Source organism: Notamacropus eugenii, chromosome 1 (genome assembly GCF_028372415.1).
Source record: "Notamacropus eugenii isolate mMacEug1 chromosome 1, mMacEug1.pri_v2, whole genome shotgun sequence".
NCBI classification, from domain to species: Eukaryota; Metazoa; Chordata; class Mammalia; order Diprotodontia; family Macropodidae; genus Notamacropus; species Notamacropus eugenii.
The window spans coordinates 472,341,714-472,359,515 of record NC_092872.1 but is presented as its reverse complement, the minus strand read 5'-3'; the positions used below and the strand labels follow the sequence as shown (position 1 = coordinate 472,359,515).

At 36.0% G+C, this 17,802-nt stretch overlaps 1 protein-coding gene across 1 annotated transcript in view; it reads left to right on the top strand.

Annotated features, from left to right (window-relative positions):
• The window catches only part of LOC140519349 (liver carboxylesterase 1-like), a 44,887-nt gene extending 29,248 nt beyond the window's left edge, over positions 1–15,639 (top strand). The window contains exons 9-14 of the mRNA XM_072632255.1: positions 3,285–3,425; positions 5,512–5,592; positions 6,421–6,568; positions 7,268–7,399; positions 10,029–10,101; positions 15,080–15,639. Of these exons, the coding sequence (XP_072488356.1) occupies positions 3,285–3,425; positions 5,512–5,592; positions 6,421–6,568; positions 7,268–7,399; positions 10,029–10,101; positions 15,080–15,257 (753 nt within the window). The 3' untranslated portion in view covers positions 15,258–15,639. The remainder of the gene's footprint in view (positions 1–3,284; positions 3,426–5,511; positions 5,593–6,420; positions 6,569–7,267; positions 7,400–10,028; positions 10,102–15,079) is intronic.
• Positions 15,640–17,802: the final 2,163 nt, after the last annotated feature.

Below are 17,802 nucleotides of genomic sequence, written 5' to 3'. Positions count from 1 at the left end.
CGGGCCCATTAATGAATGGGAAAGATCTTCCCATTCAAATTATCATTACAGTAATCAGGGAAGGTTCTTTAGAGAATGTAGAAGTTGAACATGTTTTCAAAAATGTGGAGAAGCCATAGCATTATTTAACACTTACTTTTTATCTGTGCAGCCAGGACAACATTTTATAAGGGATTAGTTTTTTAACCTAATGTTTTTTTATATATTTGGGCATATTAACTGAATGAAGTTTACTGAACTGTTTTATTTTTTCATACATTGTATTCAAATCAGTTATAAAAGAGGCAAAAGTAATTGATTCACAAATAATCCATTTGTCAGATAAAAATAATACCCGTAAATGTCTTTGTGGTTTAAAATAAAGCTACAAGGGGGGCGGAGCCAAGATGTGAGAGTAGAAAGACGCAAATACACATAGCTCTGAACCCACAACCAATACAACATCTGTGTAAAGTAACTCAAGGCGAATTCTGGAGCAGTGAGGCCACAGAGCAGTGGAGCGAAGGAGATTTCTGTTCCAGAGGGACCTGCAAACCTCTGGCAGGGGGTCCGTCGCGCTGTGGACTCCGAGCCCAGCCCAGACCTGCCGCAGCACAGAGGGGAACAGATCCGAGGGGGCGTCGGGGACGGGATCTCCAGCGGCTGCACGGGTCCCTCCACCCACAGGTGACAAGGGTTGGTGAGAGAGTCTCTTTGGTGGGTCGAGAGGGGAGTGGGGTGCCCCCGTGGCTCGGGCCCCCTCGGGAGGTGGAGGATGGGAGGCGGCGGCAGACTGGGGCTCCCCAAGCAGGCAGGAGCCTGGATCCATTGTTGAAGGTCTGTGCATAAACCCTCTGAGGGAACTGAGCCTGAGAGGCGGCCCTGCCCCAACCTGAGCACCTGAACTTAATCTCACACTGAATAGCAGCCCTGCCCCCACCAAAAGCCCTGAGGCTGGAAGCAGCATTTGAATCTCAGACCCGAAATGCTGGCTGGGAGGATCAGGAGGTGAGGTGGGTGTGAGGAGAATATTCAGAGGTCAAGTCACTGGCTGGGAAAATGCCCAGAAAAGGGAAAAGAAATAAGACTATAGAAGGTTACTTTCTTGGTGAACAGGCATTTCCTCCCTTCCTTTCTGATGAGGAAGAACAATGCTTACCATCAGGCAAAGACACAGAAGTCAAGGATTCTGTGTCCCAGACCACCCAATGGGCTCAGGCCATGGAAGAGCTCAAAAAGAATTTTGAAAATCAAGTTAGAGAGGTGGAGGAAAAGCTGGGAAGAGAAATGAAAGACATGAAGTCAAAGCATGAACAACAGGTCAGCACCATGCTAAAGGAGACCCAAAAAAATGCTGAAGAAAATAACACCTTGAAAAATAGGCTAACTCAATTGGTAAAAGAGGTTCAAGAAGCCAATGCGAAGAAGAATGCTTTCAAAAGCAGAATTAGCCATATGGAAAAGGAGATTCAAAAGCTCACTGAAGAAAATAGTTCTTTCAAAATTATAATGGCACAGAGGGAGGCCAATGACTTTATGAGAAAGCAAGATATCACAAAACAAAACCAAAAGAATGGAAAAATGGAAGAGAATGTGAAATATTTCGTTGGAAAAACAACTGACCTGGAAATTAGATCCAGGAGAGACAATTTAAAAATTATGGGACTACCTGAAAGCCATGATCAAAAAAAAAAAGCCTAGACATCATCTTTCATGAAATTATCAAGGAAAACTGCCCTGAGATTCTAGAACCAGAGGGCAAAATAAATATTCAAGGAATCCACAGAACACCTCCTGAAAGAGATCCAAAAAGAAAAACTCCTAGGAACATTGTGGCCAAATTCCAGAGTTCCCAGGTCAAGGAGAAAATATTGCAAGGAGCTAGAAAGAAACAATTCAAGTATTGTGGAAATACAATCAGGATAACACAAGATCTAATAGCCTCTATATTAAGGGTTCAAAGAGCATGGAATAGGATATTCTAGAAGTCAAAGGAACTAGGACTAAAACCAAGAATCAGCTACCCAGAAAAACTGAGTATAATACTTCAGGGGAAAAATTGGTCTTTCAACGAAATAGAGGATTTTCAAGCATTCTTGATGAAAAGACCAGAGCTGAAAAGAAAATTTGACTTTCAAACACAAGAATGAAGAGAACCATGAAAAGGTGAACAGCAAAGAGAAGTCATAAGGGACTTACAAAAGTTGAACTGTTTACATTCCTACATGGAAAGACAATATTTGTAACTCTTAAAACTTTTAAGTATCTGGGTACTGGGTGGGATTACACACACACACATACACATATGCACACACACATAGAGACAGAGTGCACAGAGTGAATTGAAGAGGATGGGATCATATCTTAAAAAAAATGAAATCAAGCAGTGAGAGAGTAATATATTGGGAGGAGAAAGGGAGAAATGGAATGGGGCAAATTATCTCTCATAAAAGAGGCAAGCAAAAGACTCATTAATGGAGGGATAAAGAGGGGAGGTGAGAGAAAAACATGAAGTCTACTCTCATCACATTCCACTAAAGGAAAGAATAAAATGCACACTCACTTTGGTATGAAAACCTATCTTACAATACAGGAAAGTGGGGGATAAGGGGATAAGCAGGGTGGGGGGGATGATAGAAGGGAGGGCATGGGGAGGAGGGTGTAATTCGAGGTCGACACTCATGGGGAGGGATAGGATCAAAAGCGAATAGAAGTAATGGGGGACAAGATAGGATGGAGGGAAATATAGTCAGTCTTATACAACACAACTATTATGGAAGTCATTTGCAAAACTACACAGATTTGGCCTATATTGAATTGCTTGCCCTCCAAAGGGAAGGGGTGGAGAGGGAGGGAGGTAAAGAAGTTGGAACTCAAAGTGTTAGGATAAACTGTCAAGTAATGTTCTTGCCACTAGGAAATAAGAAATACAGGTAAAGGGGTAAAGAAAGCTATCTGGCCCTACAGGAAAAAAGAGAAGACAGAGACAAGGGCAGAGAGGGATGATAGAAGAGAGAGCAGATTGGTCATAGGGACAATTAGAATGCTTGGTGTCTGGGGGGGGGAGGGGATAAAATGAGAGAAAATTTGTAACCCAAAATTTTGTGAAAAGTTAAATAAATAAATTTAATAATAAATAAAATAAAATAAAATAAGGCTACAAGTTCTTGTGCCTGCTGACCTCATCAATGAATACAAAAGATGTATCATTGCATAGTCCATAGAGGAAGATGATTATTAAAAATCACATATTTAAATCTTTGGTTAGAGTGAGAAAATGTTTGCATTACTATTTTTTCTTTCAGAAAATTGCATTCTTACCTGCAGTTGTGGATGGAGTATTTTTCCCCAAAAGTCCCAAAGAGCTCCTTGCTGAAAAGAAGTTCAATCAGATCCCATATATGGTGGGATTCAACAGTGATGAATTTGGCTGGATTTTTCCACATGTGAGAACATTGTGTTTCTTCTTCATTTTCATGTTTTTTTCTGTTTCCAGGAGCAGGGATTACCTATTGTTCACTGAAGAAAAATATCTTCATTGTGATAGGACGATTTTATAAAGTTAGTCGTATACTTTTACCATCAGCATAATGCTGTATTTCCAAATAATGACTCTAGGCAGTGGTCAAATTATTCACAATATAAAGGTAACATTCAGTACTCCCTAACTCAAAGATCAGTAACCTTAGAGAACATCTAGTCTAAACACCTAATTTTGCAAATTAACAACAACAACAACAGCAAAAAAAAAAAAAACTAAGGCCCAAAGAAGGAAGATATTGTTGAGGGTCACACATGAATTTGTGGCAGACTTAGGAATAGAACCCATGCCTTTTCTCTTTGGGGGTTGTAGTCCCACAACCCAGCGCATAGAATCTTCATGCTATCTCCAACTTCCTCTCTGTTACAATTGGATGGAATGTCTTTAAGGCATTGAGTTTGATATCTAATACCATCAATATGAAGACAATATGGCATAGTGGAAAGAGCACAGATTTGGAATCTGAAACCATAACTTGAAATCTTTGCTCTGCTACTCACTACTCATGCAACTTTATGCCAGTAACTTTTATGAATTTTAGGGGTTTTTTTTGTTTGTGTTTGTTATTTTTACTATAAAATGAGTTGGTTGGACTAAATGATCTTTAGGAATTCTTTTGCCTTGAATCTTTAAAAAGCAATCTTACTCAGACAAATGGTAGATATTCAGCTATAAAAGGTTCAGTATTACTAGCCCTTCCAATGTCATTTACATTATATTGTGCCCACTCATATGACCTTAAAGAACTGTGTTTCAGGCATTAGAATATACAAGTTGGAGAAACATATAGTTATAGTTAAAAATGGATTTAGTAGCAGTCTTTTAAAATATCAGATAACTATGTCAATCAGTCAGTCAGTCAATTAAGTAGCTACTATGTGCCATAAACTATGCCAAGCACTGGGAATGCATAGAGAAACAAAATAATGTTTAATGGGGAAGACAATCATAGAGCAAACATGTGCAAAAAGGCTATGTACAGAAAAAATGGGAAAAAATGAAAAAAGAGAAATCATAACAATTGAGAGAGGTTGGGAAAGGACACCTGTAGAACACGAGATTGTATGTGGAACTTGAAGGATGCCACAGAAACGAAGCTGCCTAGATAAGGAAAGAGGAATTTCTAGTCATGGGGGACAGCCAGAGAAAACGGTCAAAGACAAGAGATGGAATGTCTTGCTCATAGAACAAGAAGGAGGCCAACATCACCACATCAAAAAGTGTGTGGTGAGGAATAAAACGTAAAAAGACTGCAAAGGCATGTCTGCATGTCAGGGGAGGGGGATAGGTTACGAAGGTCTTTCAATGACAGTTGGAGGATTTTGTATTTGATCTTAGATTTGATAGAATGTGATTGGAGTTTATTGAGTTAGAGGCACAGGGGAGGGACACATAGTATAGGAAAAATCCCTTTGGCAGATGAATGGAGAAAGAATTGGAGTGGAGAGGGACTTGATGCAGGCAGACCCATTAGCAGGTTATTAGAGTAGTCCAGACATGTGCTGATGATGGCCTGTACCACAGTGGTGGCCATATCAGAGGAGAAAAGGGGTCATATTAGAGAGACATTACAAAGGTGAAATGGATAGGTCCTTGGAAATAGCATGGATATGGAGTAGGGAAGAGGTGAGAGATAGCACAAAGTCAAGCCTTAATCTCAGGAAGCTGTCAATTGACCAGCCTTCTAAACATAGTAGGAATCTTAACTTTAGTGGATGTTTTTTTTATCAATTAGATAAAAGTTTGGCAATTATTATTTTCATAATTTAAAAAAGATCTAGTTCTGTGGTTTCTTGGGATTTATATAGGTTAAATGAATTGTTTGATCTAGCTCAACTTAGAGAATCTTATTCTAGTCACAAAGATAAAATAAAAGTGTTTTCTTCACTTATATGAAATATTTTACTTCTGTTGCTAACCACCATTACTTTTTTGTGAATTTTTATTTTCATTTAATTAAATAACTGATTATCTGTTTATTTATTTTGCAGATTTCAGGATATCCTCTATCAGGAGACAGGCTGGACCAAGAAACAGCAACAGCTCTGTTGTGGAGCTCCTACCCACTTGTTGTAAGGGACCTAAAATCACAGAATGTCAGAACTTAGAAGGAGCTTACAAATAAATTGGCAGATAGGTGGGTGAGAGGGAAGTTTAGAATGCAGAATGTTAGAACTCAAGGGACCTAGAAGCAATGTAGTTTCTATAACTTCATTGTAAAAATGGGGAAACTGAGCCCAAGAAAAGGAAAGTGATTTCTCTCTAGACAGTTGTCCAATGGCAGAACACAGATTTATTATTAACTTTTGCATGGTTTCTACTGAACTATAATGATTCCACGGTGTAGTTCAGTGGCTCAGTAATTAGAGTACTAGCCTGGAATCAGCAAGACTGGAGTTAAATGTAGCCTCAGACACTAACTGTGTGATCCTAAGCAAGTGACATAACAGTTTGCCTCAATTTCCTCATCTGTTAAAAGAGCTGGAAAAGGAAATAGCAGAGCACTCTAGTACCATTTTCCAAGAAAACCTGAAAGAGTCACAGAGTAGCGCATGATTAAATACCTGAACAACATAATTGTTCTCTAAACATATGATTTTAAAATAATATTTTTATGGCCAATTAACCTTTGTAAGTAATGTCATAAACGGGTGATTGGCTAAACAATTTATAGCGAGATTTCATAATTTATAGCAAGATTTCACAAAGTATATAACAAAGTGAAACTTGCTTGTAATAGATTGACAATGTCATTGAGAAAAGATGTTGCTTGAGCCAATCTTTTGTAGGGTATAAAGTCAAGGAATAAATGAAATTATGGAAGATGAATGGAATGGATAAAATGGAAGACATGAATGAATAACCAATTACTTTAATTCTTTTCCTTACGACCCCTTCAGAAAATACCCAAAGATCTTACTCCTGTGATAACTGAGGAGTATCTTGGAGTGACAGAAGATCCTGTCAAAAAGAAAGGTCTATTTCTGGACATGATGGGAGATTTGATGTTTCGGATTCCTTCTGTAATAGTGGCTCGTATTCACAGAGGTGAGTTTCCAAGAGCAGCAGAAATGAACGCATTGATACAGTTAGATTTAACCTTCCCACTTCTTAGCTAAGAATGCTAACTCATTCTAGAGCTACTTGAGACAGATCCTACCAAGAAGCAGAGTAGATAAATTTAGATATAAACAAGAGTGCTGAGCTTGGAGACAGGAGACCTGAGCCCAAATCCTCGTTGAATATTTCCTAAATGTAAATAGGAAGGCCATAAAGTTTTTGGTAGAGAAGAAAACAATAATTTGTGAGCAGGGGACATTGATTAACTGGGGACAACGTGATGATGATACCAGGTGCCTCCCTGGAAATCTAGATGTCCTGCCTTTATGAAGTAGAGATTTGATTACACTATCTTGAGGATGCTACAGATTATGCAAGATAACATTAAATTAAATTCCATTCTGGAATTAAGGATGAAGAGCATGAATATCTTGCTAAATTACCCTGGAAATGAATAATAATATTAGATAAAAATAAAATCATATGGAATGTTGTTTTTCATGCCTCTGTTGGCACCTCTATATATATTATAAGTCCATGGTCTGCCATTACATAAAAGAATTTAATGATTCAGAGCACAAGCTCTATTTCTTTTTCTTTCCTTTTCTTTTTAAATGATCTCCAAAGATTTCCATTAATGGTAAGACATTTGACGTTCTAAATTTCCATCATTTTCTTTACTTGTAGCTTCAGGTGCACCTACCTACATGTATGAATTTCAGCATCGACCAAGCTTTTGGGGAGACCTGAAGCCAGTGACAATAAAGGCAGACCATGGGGATGAAGTTTTCCTTATCTTTGGGATTCCATTCTTATATGGTAATGGATCTTTGCTTGTTATAAAGTCTTCATAAGCAATATTTTTGGATAATTTCTGGAAATTATTAGTCCTTTCCTATTTCTTTTAACTTACCAAACAGTCAGTCTTCCTCTGAATTTTCTTTTGATCATGACAGTAGCCTTGTGGTGTAGAAAACATGTTATTTTATTTTATTCAATTTACAGACTGATGATAGAGGTAGAAATAGAATAAACACAATTTTACTTCTGTTCTAGGAACATACCAGCAAGGTTCCAAAACTAAGGGCCTCTTATTTCCGTTAGGAAATGGTGTTAGGTTGCATTAGCAGCAGTCTAGTATTTAGGATAAAGGAGGGAATAGTCCTCCTATACTCAATCCTTATCAGATCACATCTGGAATATTCTGTAATAATGATTGAAGAAAAAGTACCTAGATTGGGAAGGAACTTTAAGACCATGCTGGATGAGAATAGTCAAAGGTACTGAAGATATTTAGCATGAAGAGAAACCTGCAAAAGCATGACAGCTAGCTATTTTCAAGTATATAAAAATGGTATCATTTGAGATTAGACTTGATCTTTCTGGGTGAAACTCAGTGATGGATGAAAGTTACATAGAGGTGAACTTTATATTGATATAAGTTAATATTTTCACTGTTCAAAAGCATCCTTGTTTTTTTTCTATTAAGTTTATGAGGTACCCACCACCTGACTATTCAAATGAAAGCTATATGACCACTTGTTAGGGGAGTTGTATTCCTGTTATTGCTGTCCAGGATGGATTTGGACAGATGCTGTCTGAGACCACTTCCAGTTCAGCGAGTCTTGGATTCTAAGTGTATTTCTTGTTTTTTTGTATGTTTTTATTTGTGTATTTTTTTTTAGCATTGTCCTAGTTTTCCTCAGTATTCCTTTCCTTTCCCCTCATAGAAAACTGTCCTATGTAATAAATATCATTTTTAAAAACAAAAAAGAAACAAAGGGAAATTCAGCACAATAGACTGATGTAGCAGCAAGCACCCTGATACATCTTGGATGGTGTGGTAGCACAGGTTTTTAGATCTGCTTTTCTAAAAGGACAATAACTTTTGAAGGGGATCAACAATCTACTTTAATTACATATACAAAAAGAGAAAATACAAGCAGAGAAATAAAGACCATCAGATAAGGCTTCTGTTTGACTATAAGCAATACATGCATCACAGATCAACAGACAAATCCAACTGTCTGGCCATTACATACATACATAGTTACTATAGAGTTTTCAAAGCCAGGGTGGGGAGGTGGTTCTTAATGCCTTCCTAGAATCCCATCTTGCACACTAACCTTCTTCCAAAGAGTAAACCCCAAAGCAAAACCTCACCTCAGAGTATATATGCACTTTTTAGAGTTACAGGGCATCACAAGCCTCATAATCTAGTGCCTAATTAGAAATAAACAAAACGTGTGAGTCTTCCTACAAAACAAGCCTCCCCTAATCAAGCTTCTCTTAATGGGCTCTACCTAAGGCCTATTAATGGGTGGGAAGATCTTTAACTCTCATTACAATTGAAAAAGTCCAAAGAAGTGCACAGTGTGTAGAACCTGTGGGCCTCCCACCTCCACTAGGAATGAAATCATCAGGAAGCTCCTTGAAGCCAACTTGAACCCACAATCCTTCAATAAAAAAGTGAAAAAACTGGCAAAGTCTGAGTCTCATGATAAAAGGAGGTGAAAACATGGCACTGTAGCATGAATCACCAGAATACTAATGGATTTTGTAACTCTAATTCACAGAGACTCTTTCAAAGTATGACAACCTTTGATCTACTAACTTCATTACCAGCATCTTTGAAAGAAAGGTAGCCATCAAAGGAAATCAAAGTCCTGACCAGAATTTTCTGAAATACTTTTAGAAATACAATGATTATACCATGTTATACAGTATTATACCATCTTCCACAATGTTATGCCATCTTCTACAATGCATTCCAAATGGATAAACAATCTTAATGTTAAAAAGATCATACAATAAAAATCAGAAGAAAAGCAAATCTTATGCCTCTCCAAGCTCTTGGTATAAGATGCATCGTTAACCAAATAAAGGATAGAGGCAATTCCAAGGATAAAATTGGTAATTTTGATTACATGCAATTGTAAAGCTTTGACACAGACATAATTAAAGTACTCAGAATAAAAAAGGGAATTGGTTGAATTGGAAGAAATATTTGTATTCAATTTCTCCGGTAAAGGTTTGGTATTAAAATATATAAATAACTAACATGTCTGCATATATGTATTTATGTATGTATATGAGACTACTAACCATTTTCTGATAAGTGATCAATGGATAAGAACAAAAATTCCTTTAAGTTATTGTCTTTTGATAATAGATTAATTCACTTTGGAGGAAGAATATATGAGGATCTTAACAGTGGTTATTTTATCCTTGCCCTTTTTATGTTTCAAGGATAAAATCAGGAAATTGCTTAAGGAGGATACATTAAGAATGAGACACTGTATAAAGTAGAAAATTGGAAGTATAAAAAGAAGAGATGTCCCTACAAGAAACTACATGTGAAGGCAAAAGTGATAGGGGATCTCGAAGAAAAACTGTGGCTTTGATCCTTAACATCTAGTTTTATTTTATCTTCTGCTCTTATTTTCAGAGGGTTCTCCAGAAGAGGAAAAGCAACTGAGCAGGACAATGATGAAATATTGGGCTAACTTTGCTCGAAATGGGTAAGACTAAAAACAGAGAATAGGGAAATATTTCCACCAAAAACATAACTTTCCCCTCATAATTTATATTTCCCATTATTTATCCTCCTTTCCTCCCTCTCTTAGAGATCCTTTTATCTTAGAAAATAGTTTTGTAAGTGTGTGGATGTGTGTTTATATGTATATGTGCATGTGTGTTGGGGAGAGAAAATTAACCAGAGTTAACTTGTACATCAATTGAATGTGACAGTACATGTGAACTTCTAGACACATTATCCCTAACATTTACAAAAAAGGAAAAAACTAAAATTTTCTTATTTCTCCTTTGGGGCCAAAGTTTGTTCTTATGATATCACAGCACTGTATCGTTTATTAAGTTGCTCCTCGTGTAGTTGTTATGTATATGGTTTTCCTAGGTCTATTTGTCAATTCACGTAAGTCTTCCCATTCTTCTATATATTCATATTCCTTGTCATTTCTAATGTGATATTCCATTAAAATCATGTATTACAATACAAATTGTCAGCTCTCAATTGATGGCATCTACTTTGTTTCTATGTCTTTATTACTAGAAAAGGTTCACTGAAAATATTTTGGTGTAGAAGGGCCCTTAATTTGTCATTGACTTCCTTGGAATATACACTTACAAACAAACTCTCTGGGTCTCATGGTATGGACATTTTACTCTACTTTTCAAACTTCAAATTACTTTCCTTGGTTAGAACAATTCCTAGTTCCACAAATATTGCATTTTTAGTTTGCCTTTCTTTTCATAACCCCTTATTCTCAACTATCTTAGCCTTTGTCGCCATTGCAGATTTGCTGGGTGCAAAGTAAAACCTCATGGATTTTGTTTTGCTTTTTAACATTTGTTTCTAAGTTTTGAGTAATTTGGAGCACTCTTTTCAGTGGTTAATAGTTTCTTTCGAGAACCATTTGCTCATATTCTTTGATGACATCTATTGGACAATAGCCAAGTTTCATATATGTCCATTATTTTCCAATAAAACTTTACTATCAGACCCTTACCAAAGATAGCTTATACAAGGTTTCCACTCTTAATGTATCATGTCTCTTCTGATTTTACTTGCATTGAATTTTTTCATGGGAAACTTTTCAATGCCATGTCATTGATATAATCTACTTAATCTTTTCGGATTTCTTTTATCCTTGGTCAAAGATTCACCCTCTAGCCATAATTATGTATAGTAACTTCTCTGGTTAACCAATTTTAATAGGATACTTAAAATTTGGTTTACATATCCATGTTGAGCTTAGTGAAGTATACAGTACTAAAATTCCTCCTCTAGATGTAATTTCTACAACGCTGCTTTCCAGTGTAATAAACATTTTGTTGGTGAAATAATTCTTTTGAGCTTCTTCCAAACATTTGTTCACAGATTGGTCCCAAGAGGATAGCTACTGCTTCTAGTTTCTAGGCTCCATCCTTTGAAGCTATAAACTATAAAAGCATACATAAAGATATATACAAATATATGTATATATATATATACACACATATATGCATATACATACATATATACACATGTATACATACATAAATACACACACACACACTATATATATATATATGTATGTATATATATAGTTCACAGGCTTCCCTTCCCCCAGTATACTTCTCAATAATAATTACCCAAATAGAAAAAAAATTATCTTTAAAATAAAGGCATTTACCAAGATTACATGATTAGAATAGTATGTACAAAACATTCCCACCCCCACCCTGGGACTTGAGGCATAATTTCACACAAATGCTCAGAACTTATATGGGAAGAATAAATTAGAGTTCATTGGAAGTGAGACACTCAGGTGAGGAATACATGGGGCTACAGTCATTTGCTACCCTAGGACCATGGGTCCTAAAGTCCTTTGTCTCCTGTAAAATTCTCACCAACTTCATCCTTTATAACCTCATACCAGCCAACCCAAGACAGCACCATTTATTTTTTTTTAATTTTCATTTATCTTAATAGTATTCTATTTTTAATTGTATGTAAAGACAATTTTGACATTCATTTTTTCCCTAAATTTTGAGTTCCAAAACTTTCTCCATCCCTCCCTCTCTCCTCTCTTCCTAAAACAGGAAGCAATTTGATATAGATTGAAATTATATAAAACCTATTTCATGTTGTGAAAAAATAAACAAATAAAAAGAAAAAAAGACATGAAAATAAAGTAAAAATTGCATGCTTTAATCTTCATTCAGAGTTGACCAGTTCTTTCTCTGGATATGGATAGCATTTTCCATCATGAGTACTCTTTAATTAACTTAGATCATTGTATTACTGAAAAGAGCAAAGTCATTCACAGTTGATCATCACACAATGTTCCTGTTATCATGCACAATGTTCTCCTGGTTCTGCTTGTTTCACTTTGCATTAATTTGTATAAGTCTTTCCAAGTTCTTCTGAAAGTCACCAGCTCATCATTTCTTATTGCACAATAGTACTCCATTACATTCATATAAAATAACTTGTTTAGGCAAATGATGGACATCCCTTTAAGTTCCAATTGTTTTTACCATCACTAAAAGAGTGACTATAATTTGTGTGCGTGTGTGTGTGTGTGTGAGTGTGTGTGTGCATGGTCCTTTCCCTGTTTTTATGATCTCTTTGGGATACAAACCTAATCATAGTATTGCTGGATTAAAGGGGATGCAGTCTGATTGTCCTTTGGTCATAGTTCTAAATTGCTTTCCAGAATGGTTAAATCAGTTCACAACACCAACAACAGGACATCAGTGTTCCAGTTTTTACACATCTCATTCAACATTTAGCATTTTCTTTTTTTGTAATATTGGCCATATTTAACATTTTTCTTTTTTTGTAATGTTAACCACTCCGATAGATGTGAGTTGATACCTCAGAGTTGTTTTAATTTGAATTTCTCTAATCTCAATTGATTCAGAGAATTTCTTCATATAACTATATACAGCTTTATTATTTCACCTGAGAACTGCCTGTTCATATTCTGTGACCATTTATCAACTGGGAAATGGCTTGTTCCTATAAAATTTGACTGAGTTCTCTAAATATTTGAGAAATGAGGCCTTTACCAGAGAGACCTGTTATAATGATTGTTTCCCAGCTTTCTGTTTTTTTTCTAATCTTGGTTATGTTATTTTTGTTTGTGCAAACCCTTTTTAATTTAGCATAATCAAAATGATCTATTTTACATTTTGTAAGTTGTGCATTCTTCACTTCTCCATAAGTTTGACAGGTAGACTAGTTCTTGCTTCTCTAATTTGTTTATGGTGCCACCTTTTATGTCTGGGTCATGTATCCATTTTGACTTTATCTTCATACATGGTGCAAGATATTGGTCTTTACAAAGGGTAGATAACCTGCAAACTCAAGGCCACATGGCAGGGGGGAGTCGATGTGTTTGTGTCTGGCCATGTACTTAGGCATGTGGGGGGTTGAGCACAGGTATCTATCTGCCTGCTTAGCCCTATGCTGAGGGACATATTATAACCTAGTATTGGCATTTGAATGCTTACCTGGCACTAGGCTGAAGAAAATGTGGGGAGGGATCCCTGTGTTGGTGTTTACATGATCATCTGGCACAGCACTGGGGCTTAGTGCCTTCCATTGGCTTACAAAGATGCTTCCTGTCTTGACCTGTATTCCCATTTTACCTGAATGAGACAAACTGTTTTTTCTTTTTCTTTCTTTCTTTCTTTCTTTCTTTCTTTCTTTCTTTCTTTCTTTCTTTCTTTCTTTCTTTCTTTCTTTCTTTCTTTCTTTCTTTCTTCCTTTCTTCCTTCCTTCCTTTCTTTCTTTCTTTCTTTCTTTCTTTCTTTCTTTCTTTCTTTCTTTCTTTCTTTCTTTCTTTCTTTCTTTCTTTCTTTCTTTCTTTCTTTCTTTCTTTCTTTCTTTCTTTCTTTCTTTCTTTCTTTCTTTCTTTCTTTCCCATTTTCTTCCACTCTGTTTTCTGGTTGTGCCATGCCAGAATTCACTTTGGAGTGCTATTTTACAGTTGTTGAGAAGTGAATATGGAGGAGTTCATCAGATTCCCTGCTAACTCTGCCAAATTGGCTAGATAGTAACATTTCTTAACTTACAGAGTCTCCATCTCTCACTGAAGAATAGCTGTAAATATTTAAAACTAGCTCCCTCTTGTGTACACATCCAGCTATCTCTTGTTTGGTTCTTACCAGAGGTCCTGCCATTGAATATTGCCTTCAGCCTTGAATAAATGTTTTTTCTGCATTTCTCCAAAGAATTTGTGTTTCAGCTCCTTCTCAAATAGTCCCCCAGATCTCTTGAAGTGATTTTTACAACCAGTAAAGTCTCTTTAAACAAGTACTAGTCAGAGGTGGGGAAGGAGAGAAAAATTACTCCCTCTACCTCCATTATTTCTTAAAGATTAGTTGTCCCTTGTGTGACTGAAGAGCTAGCAGTTCAGACTTTTAAGGTACCTAAGAGGTCTGGCCAATTTTTGTTCAGCCAGTAGGTACCCCTTCCAATTCAATTAGAGACAGGTATTGACTATTTTGAAACAGATTACAAGATATTAGCACCTTGCTAACATGTTAAAATTGTTTTAATTGTGATTATATTTTTACTTGCCTTAACAAAACTGAGTGGAGAAAGGAAGCAATTTCTTCCCACATAAACTCATTCTACTATAAATATGGAGTTCACTCCCAAGTAATTTATGAATTTATGTTTTTGAGTTTATCAAACACTCAATTGTTATGTTCAATTCTTTGTGATTCTTCCTTATATAGCATATTCCATTGATTCATTTTTTCTGTTTTTTAACCAGTATAGATGGTTAATGATAATGGCTTTATTGCATTATATGAGGATTTGAAGTACAATTGAGAAGGCAGAAACTTAATGCCCTAATCCTGAGGAATTTGGTTTTGTGAGACTAATGAATGAGATGTCCACCTCCTACCCCTTTTTTTAACCATGACTATCATCAATGCTTAAATGATTAATACAATTTTTAAAAATTGCTGCTTTTTCAGAAACCCCAATGGTGAAGGCCTACTGAAGTGGCCTGTCTACGATCAGAATGAAGAGTACCTTCAAATTGATATCAACATGAAGACAGGCAAGAAGTTAAAGGAGAAAGAAGTGGCATATTGGAATGAGTTCTTATCAGAGAAGCCAGTGGGAGTGAAGAGAGAGATTACAGAACTATAATTTGAAAAGATTTTTTTTCTCTTTCACAAGAAGCTTCCATGGAACTTGATGAGAATATCTATCATGCTTAAGATGGGTGTCTGGTTATTAGGTGGTGGGAAAAGTTTTCGACATGAAGGTGGAGGGGACCACATGAATCTAGGGACAAAGGGAAAGAGCTAAATATCAGCATATTGGGCAATTATTGAAAGCTAATGGCCCATAGCTCTTGCACAATGGGATATTATAAGACTGCTTTCTTTTCAGAATGCTCCGAAGATCCAGCTTTCCATGGGTGGAGTTTACCTACGATTGCAGTAACTGAAATTCTCATTGTGATTCTTGTTACCATGCACAATTTTAAGCTTATTCATATAAATAAATGAGTCCATATTTGAATTAAGTTTTAGTCCATATATGAGTTTTAATTAGGACCTCTAATATATATTCCTTGCAAGGTTTAAGGTCAGATAATAATGTGTCAGCTGAGACTTTCAAAGATACGTAAAAGAATCTTTTCTTAATTTAAATTAGTTTATTTGTTTTCAGTGTTCTATAATCACTTCCATATATCTTAGATTTTTTTTCCCCCTTCCTTCCCCCCTCCTTCCCCCTCTCCCTCCCCACTACCTCCCTCAGACAGCATAAAATTTTATATAGGTTCTACACATACATTCCTATTAAGTACATTTTCACCTTAGTCATATTGCATAGAAGAATTAGAATGTAGGGGAGAAATCATAAAACATAACAAAACATAATACAAAAGAAAATGGTGTACCTCATTCTGCTATCGAATTCCATAATTCTGTGGATTTGGAAGGTACTGTGCCTCAGGAGTAAATTGGGAATTATTTAAGTCTTTGCATTGCAATGAATTACAAACTTGACCAGAAAAATTCCTTGCAACACTGTGGTTGTTGCTATGTACAAAGTTAACCTGGTTCTGCTCCTTTCACTCAGCATCAGTTCATATAAGCCTTTCCAGGCCTCTCTGAAGTCTTCGTGTTCATCATTTCTTATAGCATAATAATATTCCATTACATTCATATACCACAATTTATTCAGCCATTCCTCAAATGATGGGCATCCCATTGATGTCCAGTTTTTGGCCACCACAAAGAGAGCTGCGATAAATATTTTTGTACATGTAGGACCCTTTCCCATTTTTATGATCTCTTGGAGATACAGTCCTAGAAGCGATATTGCTGGGTCAATGGGTATGCACATTTTTGTAGCCCTTTGGGCATACTTCCAAATTGCTCTCCAGAATGGTTGGATCAGCTCACAGCTCCACCAACATTGAATTAATGTTCCAACTCTCCCACATCCGCTCCAGCATTTATCATCTTCCTGTTTTGTCATGTTAGCCAATCTGATATATGGGTCATACTATCTCAGAGTTGTTTTGATTTGCATCTCTCTAATCAACAGTGATTTAGAGCATTTTTTCATATGACTATAGATACCTTTAATTTCTTTCCCTGAAAACTGTCTGTTCATAAACATTTCACCATATATCAATAGGGGAATAACTTGCATTCTTGTATATTTGATGCAGTTCTCGATATATTTTAGAAATGTGACCTTTATCACAGAAAAATAGTTGCAAAAATTATTTCCCACTTTTCTGCTTCCCTCCTAATCTTGGTTGCATTGGGTTTGTTTGTGCAAAAACTTTTCAATTTAAGGTAATCAAAATTATCCATTTTGAACTTCATAATGTTTTCTATCTCTTGTTCAGTCAAAAATTTATCGATTCTCCATAAATCTGATAAATATAATTGTTCCTTGTTCTAATAATTTGTTCATAGTATCAATCTTTATACCTAGATAATATATCAATTTGGATTTATTTTTCTGTATGGCATCAGGCATTGGTCTATGCCCAGTTTCTGCCACACTGTTATCCGGTTTTCCCACCTATTTTTGTCGAACAGTGAGTTCTTGTACCAGAAGCTGGGGTCCTTGGGTTTATCAAACAGTAGATTGCTATATTCATTACCTACTGTGTCTTGAGTACCTAACATATTCCACTGGTCTACTCCTCTGTTTCTTAGCCAGTAAGAAGTGGTTTTGATGACTGTTACTTAAGAATACAATTTGGGGATCTGGTAGGGGCTTCACCACCTTCTCTAGTATATATTTTCATTAGTTCCCTTGATAATCTGGACCTTTTGTTCTTTCAGATGAATTTTGAAATTATTTTTCTTTCTCTAGAAAATAACTATCTGATTGTTTGATTTGTCTGGCAATGAATAAGCAAATTAATTTAGGTAGAATTGAAATTTTTATTATATTAGCTCGACCTACCCATGAGCAACTGATGTTTATCCACTTACTTAGATCTGAATTTATCTGTGTCAAAAGTATTTTTTAATTGTGCTCATATACTCTCTGGGCTTGTTTCAACAGGTAGACTCCCAAATATTTTATGGCATCTACCTTAGCATTTTTTTAATTTAATGTTTTAATTTTTATTTTTTTTATTATTTTATTTGTTTTCAGTGTTCTTCAATCACTTCCATATATCTTAGATTTTTCCCTTTCCCTCCCCCCTTTTCCC